The following is a 10,023-nucleotide window of genomic DNA, read 5'->3' as shown; positions in this document are numbered from 1 at the left end:
CTCTATTTAAACCGCGGCCATCCCCGGGCGGCCACGCCACATGGGCTGACAGCTTGGCTGCGCCGCCCAGGCCAATGAGCGTCGGGGCTGCGCCCCGGGCCTCGGCGCGCCGCCGGTGGTGGGGTGACCCGCGCGCGCCGCCCCCCGGACTCTGCGCGGGAGCGCGCTCGGGGGCGGGGAGCGCGCTCGGGGGGGCGGGAGGAGCGCGGGGGAAGCCGGGGAGCAGCGCGCCCGTCCCCCACTTCCGCTCCCCGCCCCCCGCGACGCACGCGCTGGGGGCCGCCCCCACCCTCGTCTCCGCAGACGCCACGTGTGCGCCGCGCGCGACGGCGCTGGGCCGGGGGCGCGCTGGGGGCCGGGGACGTGCCGGGGGTGCACTGGGCTGGGGGGCGCTGGGGCGCGCTGGGGCGCGCGGCTCACCGGGATGGGGACGTATCGGGGGCGTGCTTGGCCTGGGGCGCGCGGGGCCGGGGGCGCACTGGGCCGGGGGTGTGCTGAGGCACGGAGCTGGGGGCGCGCTGGGACCGGGGGCGCGCTGGGGCCGGGGGCGTGCCGGGGCGGGAGGCGCGGTGGGCCGGGACGCGGGGCGCACGGGGCCTGGGGTGCGCTGGGGCGCGGGCGGGAAGGCCGCTGGGGGTACCCGCGTGGCTACCCGGGCCTCGTCGCCGTGGCCGCTCGCGCCCAGCCGGCCGGGGGCGTGGCGCGCTGCCCCGCGGTGGCCAATGGCGCGCCGGGGGCGTTTGCGGCGGCCCAATGGCAGGGCGCGAGTGGGCGTTGCTAGGCGATAGGGTGATGGCCGGCTGCGCGCGGCCTCGGGCTGGCGGGCTGCGGCGCGGTCGTTGACCCCGGCCGAGGGCTCCCCGGGCGGGGTTACTGCCGGTCGCCGCGCGCCTTCCTGGGCGGCGCGGGGTCCACGCGGGCCCGGCGGCCCCCTTCCCGGCTGCCGCTCCGGGAAGGGCCCGGTGCGCCGAGGGCGGAGCTCCCCCGGGACCGGAACAAAGGCGCTCGGGCCACTGTCCGCTGGGGGGCCGGGCCCTGCCGGGTGGCCTCAGGACACCTCATGTTCAGGGGCAGCAGACAGGCGGGCGTTCAGAGGCCACGAGCATGCGCTTGTGTTCCAGGGAGTCCCGGGTTGGGCAGTGCAGGGACTAGGGGCCCTACCACCCCCACCCTCCCCGCCACCGGAGGGGCCCAAGAATGCGATGGGGTGGCAGAGGGCAGGGACGAGGAGGGAGGAGTCCCCGGGGAGGCCGACCCCAAGGTCCTTCCAGTTCTGCCCGACAAGGGGTGGAGGTCACCCCAGCACCGAGCTCTCCAACGTGGAGCCCCTAGCTTGTCAAGAAACAGTCTGTGACCACAGGATGGCCTTGGAAGGGGCCCGGGGCTTGCTGAAACCTGGGGAGGGACCATGGGTCAGGTGGGCAGGACTTGGGGACCCTGGGACCAGGTTGCAGTCTGCCCTCTTGAGCCAGGCAGCCTCACAGCTGCCAGCTCTCACAGGTGGCGGTCACACGGCTGGGAGTGGCCTCCTCCCCACGCACTCCTAGGCAAGCAGTGACCCTGGTTCGGAAAGGGAAAGGCCGTGGCCCCGCTGGCCGCCGTGGCCCCGCATGTTACCACATGCTCTTTGGAGAATATGGGGCCGCTCCTGCAGCACGGACACCTTGCTTCCCACCCAGTTTCGCGAGTGGCAGGGGTGACCATCACCTGCCCAGCCCCACAGGAGGCACCAAGGGCTCAGGGACTAGGCTGTGGATTCACTCATGGCAGCCTTCTGTGTGCCTGGAACCCCTCGCCCCCTGTCCAGGCCCATGCGGCCACATGGTTGGACACCAGCTGGGTGCAGGTGGCTGTGGGCGGAGCCAGCCCAGTCCTGGCACAAGCACCAGGCTGTGTTTCCCAAGTAGGACACAAACAGTCCTGCCGGCCAAGGGAGGCACGAGGGAGCCACCTGCTTTAATGGGCAGCGCTGGGCCACGCCAGGCTCAGGTACTGACGTTGTAGTTCCGGACCCTGGGGGGTGGCCGGCGGCTCCTGGGCTTGGCAGGCTGGGATGCGGAGGGTCTGGCAGGTCCGGACTTCGGCTGGGCTGTCTTCGTCACCCCTTCCACGGCCAGGGCTGTGCTGGGGCTCTTGGCTGGGCACTCTGCTGGGAGGGGCAGACACAAGTGGGGACATTGAGAAGGGCTGTGACGCCTTGGCCAATCCATGTGGGTCACCCACCTCCTGGCACCCCTGAGCGTGCCACCTGCCACCTTGCCACAGTAGCCTGCAGCATGGACTTCTCACACCACTCTGGCCCCACGCATGTGGCCAGGCACCGGCCCGCCCGGTCAGTCACAGGTGACCTTTGCTCCCCAGTTCTGAATGAAAGGGTTGGGGTACCTGGAACTGCAGCTCCCTCTGGCCCTGGCAAGGGTGTGCTCTCCAAGGCGTGGGTGGGGAGGCAAGTGTCACTTGCAGGGCCAGCCCCCTTTTCTGCCAGTCTCACTGTTGGTCCTGTGGCTGGCAAGGGCTTGGCAGTCCATCCATACCCCAGACTCAGGAGCCAGCACTCAGACATACTGCCTGGGGACCCTCCTGGGCCTAAGCCAGGGAAGGCCACAACAGGAGCACCTACCCTGACCGGTCGGCTGAGATGGGCACATCCCAGACCTGGTGCGTTAGAAAGGGCTCCACGGGAGGGTTCAGAGAGGTGAGAGGTAGCCGTGTCCCTGCTGGGGCCAAGGGGCCTGGGCGAGAGGCCATGACTGCTTTCACATCCTTGGGCCACTGCTCTGCCCACCACGCTGGGGTAGGGGGTGGGATGCCTCAGGGCAGTCAGGAGGATCTGCCTCTGTGCTGGCCAGCTCTGCGGGTGAGCATGGGGGCTTGGCAGTGTGTGTGGAGTGGAGCAATGCACCCCTGGGGGCCGCCTACTGGGCAGGCTCACCCCACGTGCCCATCCCGCTGCCTTCTCCCCTGGAAACTCCTCTCTGGACATCATGGCTGCTGCCAGGGCCAGAGGCATCCAGCTGGGGCAAGCCAGGCGAGCAGCAGCCCTCTGCCCTGGGCACTCGGGGTGTGACCAGTGGGGGGCACACTGGGGGCGTGGCCAGAGTGGGGTATGGAGGGGCATGACTGGTGCGGGAGCAGAGTCTCAACCGGGGACGAGTCTGCAGGATCCAGAACTGACAGGGCCTTGGGCACACACACTCATGCCCTCCTGCCCTAGGGAGAGTACCCAGCACCGGGACCCTCAACACCTACAAGGGGGACAGCGCTGAGGCTCTGGGCACTGGCCCATCCAGGACTCCCCAGGGGATAGCTGGTGTCTGTGTCCACTCCGGGGCCCTGGCTCCCTTCCACATGGGCTCAGGGACAGCAGAGGCACAAGCTGTTCCTGGGCTCTGGGTCGGCGGCCAGGGCCAGACATGCTCAGCTGGGAGCCAGTGGAGAGCAGAGGGCCCCCACCGGGTCCAGGACGAGGCCCAGGGTGAGTGGAGATAGAGGTTCCAGCTGGGGCCAGGGGCTCTGGCCTGTGGCTGGGCCATGGCAGGACTATCTCTGCCAGCTCTCCACTGTGGTGGCCCAGTAGTACAGGTGGCCAGGCAAGCGCTACAGAAGTGCCCATGGGAGCACTACGGCTACGGCCATACCCACGGGAACCGGGTAGGCTATGCCCATGGGAGCTGGACAGACAGGCCATGCTCAGGAGCCAGCCCAGTGGGAACAGGTGCAGGAGCACATGAATGAGGCAGGCACGAGTGGGCTGCATCTCGATGGGGGGACCCCCTACTTTTGTGGGGCTGCAGCTCTGCTGGGCAAGCAGGTGGGAATGAGGCACTGGCTGTGTGACACCATGAACAGAAACACGAGAAGTGGGGAGATGTGGACTGGACGCCCAGGGGACGCTAGGGACAGGCCTGGGCATCTACTCTGAGTGAGGCCCTCCTCCCGTCCAGCTCTCCTATGGCCGGGGAAGGCAGCCGAGCTGGGCCCATGTGCTTGGGCCCTGTAAGAGTCTCCTGGCTTCAGATCAGCTCTGTTCTGGCCACTGCAGTTATTTGGGGAGTGAGCTAGCAAATGGAAAATTCTCTCTTCCCGCCATCCTGTCTCTTCCTCCTTCTTGCTCTTTCAAGTAAGTAAACAAATAATTAAAAAAAAAAAAAAAGTAGCAGGATGAACACTGGGAACCAAGAGCTACGCAGCCAAGGAAGGACACCTTGCGAATGTGACAGTCACAGCCCTGTCAAGAACTCTGCCCAGCCGCCCCGCGCAGGGCTCCCCTCCCAGGGCACACTGGCTCGACCACTGCGTGATATGGGACAGTGGAGTCGAACTGCCCACCTGTTTCCGAGCAGGGGTGGCGACACACAGGAGCCACGGGCCCACCAGGCTCCCCTTGCAAAGCGGTATACAGAACTCAGTCAGTTCAAAACAGGTCCCAAACACTGCGAGGGAGTGGCTGGTGTGGCCTCAGGCCGTCACCTGCAGCACACGGCCCGGGGTATCTAGGATGCACAGTCAGCCAATCAGGAATACAGGGAACATCTCTTGACAAAAGGGCTGGGGCCATGGTGCAGCTGGTTCTGCCCTTGCCTGTGACACCAGCATCCCACGGGTGCCACCTGAGTCCCAGTTCCTCCATGTCTGATCCAGCTCCCTGCCAAGGGTCTGAAAAGGCAGCAGGAGACAGACCAAGTACTTGGGTACCTGCACCACATGGCAACCGGGAGGAAGCTCCTGGCTCCTGGCTTCAGGACAGCCCAGCTCTGACTACTGAAGCAGTGAGTTAGCGGATGGAAGATCTCTTTCTGCCTTTCAAATAAATAAATAAACCTCTCTCTTTTTAAGATTTATTTATTTTTACTGGAAAGTCAGATATGCAGAGAGAAGGAGACAGAAAGATCTTCTGTCTGTTGATTCACTCCCCAAGTGGCTGCAACTGGAGCTGAGCCGATCCGAAGCCAGGAGCCAGGAGTCGTCAAGCTACTGCACCAGGCCAGGCTTTTCTTCTTTTTCAAGATGTATGGGCCTGGTGCGGTAGCCTGGTGGCTAAAGTCCTTGCCTTGCATCTGCTGGGATCCCACATGGACTCTGGTTCTAATCCCGGCGGCCCCATCCAGCTCCCTGTTTGCGGCCTGGGAAAGCAGTGGAGGACGGCCCAAGGCCTTGGGACTCCGCACCTGCATGGGAGACCCAGAGGAGGCTCCTGGCTTTGGATTGGCTCAGCTCTGGCTGTTGTGGCCACTTGGGGAGCGCGTCAGCAGATGGAAGATCTTCCTCTGTGTCTCTCCTCTTATCTTATATCTGACTTTCCAATACAAATAAACAAATCTTAAAAAAAAAAAATAGGAAAGCACACAGCAGACATTACCTTTAGTGCTACAAGTTGGGATGTGACCCAAGATGGCAAATTATGGTGTTGGTGGGGGGTGTGCGCGTGAGCCGTGGGGCTGGCCAAGGGCTGGCTCCCAGGCCCTAGGGCCCCACACCTCCCTGTGACCCCCCCAGCCCAGGCCCCCTCCTAATGGCCTCCGCTCTGCACTCCCAGAGCTGCGGCGAGGCAATTAGAGGCCCTGGGGGACAGACAAGTCCCACAGCAACGTGCGCCTTTCACAGCAGAAAGGAAGACGGCCACATCGGCTTCCCCACGTCCATGGGCCGGGGGGAGGCTGCAGGGGCCGGGAGGCGACGGTGGGGGGGGGGTCACAGGAAGATGTAGGGGAGGGCTGTGGGGGCAGGTGGCCCCCTGGGCCGGAACCAGCACTCAGCGTGGCTTTAGGACCACGTGCTGACAACAACTGTCCATTTCTCCATGACCTTCAGAGGTCACTGACCATGCACCTGCCATGCCTGGGCAGCCATGCTGAGCTGGCTGGCACCGAGGCCCACCTGGGTCGGCTCAGGGGTGGTGACGCAGAACCTGGCAGGCAGGCAGAGGTCTGGCTTCCCTGGCCAGTGCAGCACTGTTCTGGGCCTCACCCACATGTGTCGGGCGGGCTGCCACTCTGCCTGCACGTGGCACTCGCCTGGGCGTGGAATGCCTAGGCATGTGGCGAGGGCCTCTCTTGCTTTCCTAGAAGCCTGTGTGGCCAGTGCCCGCCCTCACCGCCTTCACCAGGGCTGGAAGAACACGACCACCATGGGCACCTCCCTGCAGCCACGCCTGTAGTTCCCACCCCTGCAGCAGTTTCCCTGGCCTTGGGGCACTGCCTACCCAAGCATGTTGGCCCACACCCCGGGCACCACAGTGGTACCCAGGACAGGATGCTGGAGCTGGGTGCCCGCAAACAGCCACGTCTGCTGGCTGTGGCCGGGAGTGGGAGCTGCCCCCAGTCTCCCACTGCCTGCTGGGGTCAGTGTCGCAGGAAGCTACAGGGCTCTGGGCCTGGACTCTGAGTTGCAGGACGTGGGTCCCCCGCACTACTGAGGTGAGCCCCGCCCCAGTGTCCTGTCCCAGGTGCCGCTGGGGTGTCGGGTGTGTGGGACAACACCCCCGTCCCACGTGGGTGTGGGATGACGCTCCAGTGTCCTGGCTTGTTGTATGGTCCGATCCAGGACTGTTCAGTGTCTCAGCAGCAGAGCTGGGTGAGCCTTGGTGCCTGAGCCAGGTCCCTTCGCATGCCTCATCGCAGGCAGCTGTGTGGCCCGCACAGCCATCTCCCCAGTGAGCACTAACGGCAGGCGGGGCTGAGCCAAGGTGCCAAAGCCAAGGGGCTTTTCAAAGCTCATTACTGCACTGTTCCTGTCTCAGCTCTTGCTAGTGGCCACCTGTGGTCCGACCCTGCCCTCGGTCACCTGCTGATGTCCCAGCACAGGGCACAGTGTGGGCAGGTGCCAGGTGCCCTGGCACGCACTGCTGAGCCGCAGGCTGGCATGGCTATTGTTCAGGGGTTTGCTTCCCGCACGCTCAGAGGACGGGAAGGAGCTTGTGCTGCATACTTCAGCCTGGCCCAGCCCGGCCCAGCCCAGCCAGCCGGGCCCTTGCAGCCATTTGGGGAGTGAACCAGTGGACAGAAGCTCTCTGTTACACAGCCTTACAAATAAATTTTTAAAAAAGTGTTTGTTTAAAAAATAAAGTGATTCAGGTGAAGACGCTGCCAGCTCAGGACACATCAGGCTCACATCTGTCAGGCTGGTATCTGGAGCGGACGCCGTGGGTGTGTGCCCCGACCCCATAAAAACTATACGGCTCTCGGCTATGTTCCCACCCTGGGGCAGCATGGGCAGCTAGGGGCACAGAGAGCGATACTGGGAAACAAGGTGGCAGTTGTGTGGGGCGGCTGTGCCTGGGGTGGAGCAGAAGCGTGGGCCGGGCCTGGAGGCACTGACTCCTGGGCCCCTAGGTGCCTGCTGCCACCACATCCACTGCAGGCATGCTGTGGTGGGTGCATGGGCTGAGGTATTGCTGGTCCACTTGAGGGGTGTCTTGGCTCCTAGGGACACCATGGATCCTGGGGGACAGCATGGTGTTGGGGTCATCATGGGTCTTGGGGTCATCACGGGCATTGGGGTCATCATGGGCGTTGGGTCTTCATGGGTGTTGGGTCATCATGGGCGTTGGGGTCATCATGGGCACTGGGGACATCATGGGTGTTGGGGTCATCATGGGCGTTGGGTCATCTCGGGCACTGGGGTCATCATGGGTGTTGGGGTCATCATGGGTGTTGGGGTCATCATGGGTGTTGGGTCATCTCGGGCATTGGGGTCATCATGGGTGTTGGGGTCATCATTGACTCCTGGTACTTGATCCCTTCCTGGTGTTAACACCGCAGGATAGGAACCAGGCTGGAGCCACTGAGGCTGAAGCCCACATCTTCAAGCTGTGGTCAGGCTGTTTATCTGACCTCTTGGAAGCATTGGCCTGGATGGCATGTGACTCTGCCTTCATCCTGGTGCCCGCAACGCAAGGCAGTCCACTGCCCCTCCACCTGCCTCCGCCCGCCTTCCCCATGGCCTGCTCTCCTGCTTTTGGTCTGCCAGCCCAGGGACCGTAAGCTGCCGCACAGGACGCCTCATGCCTGCCCTGCGGCCGTCCTGGACACGTGTCCGTGAACCTCATGCACAGCTATGCCACGGAGCCAAACTTCCTGGGAACCCTTGCCCCACTTCCCGGAAAGCATGAGCAGGCGCGCTTCAGCTGAAGCCCACAGCACCCTGCCTGAGGACAGCCCAGGTCCCTTGAGGCCTGCTGTGGCCCTGAGAGCTTGCCGGTGGGCATCTGGCTCCAGCCGAGGCCTTTTGGAGCTGGGCCCTGGACACTGGTGGGGGCTGCCCAGCCTGGGGCTGCCCAGTCCTAGGCCCGGCTGCCCTGGGCCCCTTGTTCAGATCTTACCAGTTGCCAATATTTAAAAAGTGAAACACTTAACGTGTCTCCGCTTGAAAAACAGGACAGTCTGGCTCATCCAGGCCGCACTGGCAGAGGAGGCGCCATGGGGTGGGTCCGTCCAGGCTGCCCTGGACCCAGGGCCAGGTGCTGCTGCCAGCACGAGCTAGTCCCAGAGCCCCCGGGAGCTGGCACAGCCCCCATTGCCACCCCATGACCCCGGAAGCAGATCCCAACCCCACAGACTGGGGGCCTGGAGCCAGGCCCGCACCTGGATGTGGCTGCTGACCTGCGCAAGTGCTGGGAGCAGGCAAGGTCAGGGCTGAGGCCACGCAGGTCCTATGTGGGGACACGGGGACAGTGCCAGTGGCCGCTGGGCTCGTTCATGGACGCCTGGCAGCAGGTGGCCTCCCAGGCACCCCTTACGTAAGGAGGGCCGGGCCGTGGCCCACAACCAGGCTGGGGATTTCAACATTTCAGGAAAAGGCAAACTCCCCAGGGAGGGACAGTGGGGGGAGGCCCTCCAGAGCCCCGCCCCGCTCAGCATGCGGTCCCATGGAGAGGGCCACTGCTCAAACACAGGGTGCCCTGGGCGAGGCACCCCCCCTTAACATTCCTCAGGAGACTCCGCCCATCACCTCCGGTCACCCCTGGACGACCCTGCCCCTCCCTCCCACTCCCTTCTCTGGGCAGTTCTGGAACTCTGGGGAGCAAGGAGTGGGCTGGGACCCTGGGGGGGATACGGCTTTGGGCAGTCAGCCAGTACCAGGCCTCCATCTACACCCCTGGAAATGCGAGCACAGCCTCTCTTCTGGTCCGGGTCTATCCCTGCGGCTGAATCTGGATTTACAGGCTATGCCCACTCGAAAGTACACAGAGCTGATGGTGGGCAGTGGGTCGGGAGGAACGTGGCATAGCAAGTTAATCCTCTGCCTGCAGAAACAGCATCCCGTCCAGTTCCTGCCTGTGGCCTGGGAAAGCAGCGGCAGACGACCCACAGCCCTGAGACCCTGTACCCGCGTGGGAGACCCTGAGGAAGCTACTGGCTCCTGGCTTCCGAGCAGCCTGGCTCTAGCTAGAGCAGCTACTTGGGGAGTGAGCCAGCAGACAGAAGATCTTTGTCTCTCCTTCTCTGTGAATCTGCATTTACAATAAACATAAAATAATTTTTTAAACACACACACACACACACACACACACACATCTGGCCGAGCAGCAAGGACACCTGGCAGCCCTGCCCCATGGTCAAGCCAGAATGATGCGTCAGTTCTTTTATCAGATGGGCAAAGAGTGGAGATGCTGGTTACGGGTGCAGGCCCCGGAGGGAGGCTCCTGTCCCCGGCTGTTGGGCAACTGCGGCCTCTGACCCAGCTGACGCCCACAGCTGGCCACACACGCACCAGGCAGGCGGGCCGGGCTGCCTCCACATCCGCCGAGACCACCTGCAGGTCCCTCGCCCCTGCTGCGTGCCTGCACCCTGCTTCCTGGGCTCCTGTGTTCAACCCTGGCCAGGTGGCTTTAGTGTGGCTGTCATCCTGTCCTTGGGGCCGCTGTGTCCCTGCAGTCCCTCTCCTGGGAGGCCTGGCCCAGCCTGGCTGCTGCTGTACCACTCAGAACCCACTGCGTGTGTCACAGTGTGTCATGGTTCTCTTCCCACGCCTGTGCTGTGGGAAGCGCACACACACACACACACACACACACACACACACACA

General features: G+C 64.0%; 1 protein-coding gene across 1 annotated transcript in view; it reads right to left on the bottom strand.

Annotated features, from left to right (window-relative positions):
* Nucleotides 1–10,023, bottom strand: part of CCDC57 (coiled-coil domain containing 57) — a 53,340-nt gene that overhangs the window by 177 nt on the left and 43,140 nt on the right. The window contains exons 17-19 of the mRNA XM_040989367.1: nt 1,998–2,196; nt 1,171–1,273; nt 41–1,035 (exon numbers count right to left, since the gene is read on the bottom strand). Coding sequence (XP_040845301.1) covers nt 41–1,035; nt 1,171–1,273; nt 1,998–2,196 — 1,297 coding nt within the window. The remainder of the gene's footprint in view (nt 1–40; nt 1,036–1,170; nt 1,274–1,997; nt 2,197–10,023) is intronic.

The sequence above is a fragment of the Ochotona curzoniae genome, unplaced genomic scaffold, assembly GCF_017591425.1.
Source record: "Ochotona curzoniae isolate NIBS_2020 unplaced genomic scaffold, NIBS_Ocur_1.0 contig_523, whole genome shotgun sequence".
Classification (NCBI taxonomy): domain Eukaryota; kingdom Metazoa; phylum Chordata; class Mammalia; order Lagomorpha; family Ochotonidae; genus Ochotona; species Ochotona curzoniae.
Note: the sequence above shows the minus strand (reverse complement) of the source record. Positions and strands in the feature narration are given on the sequence as shown.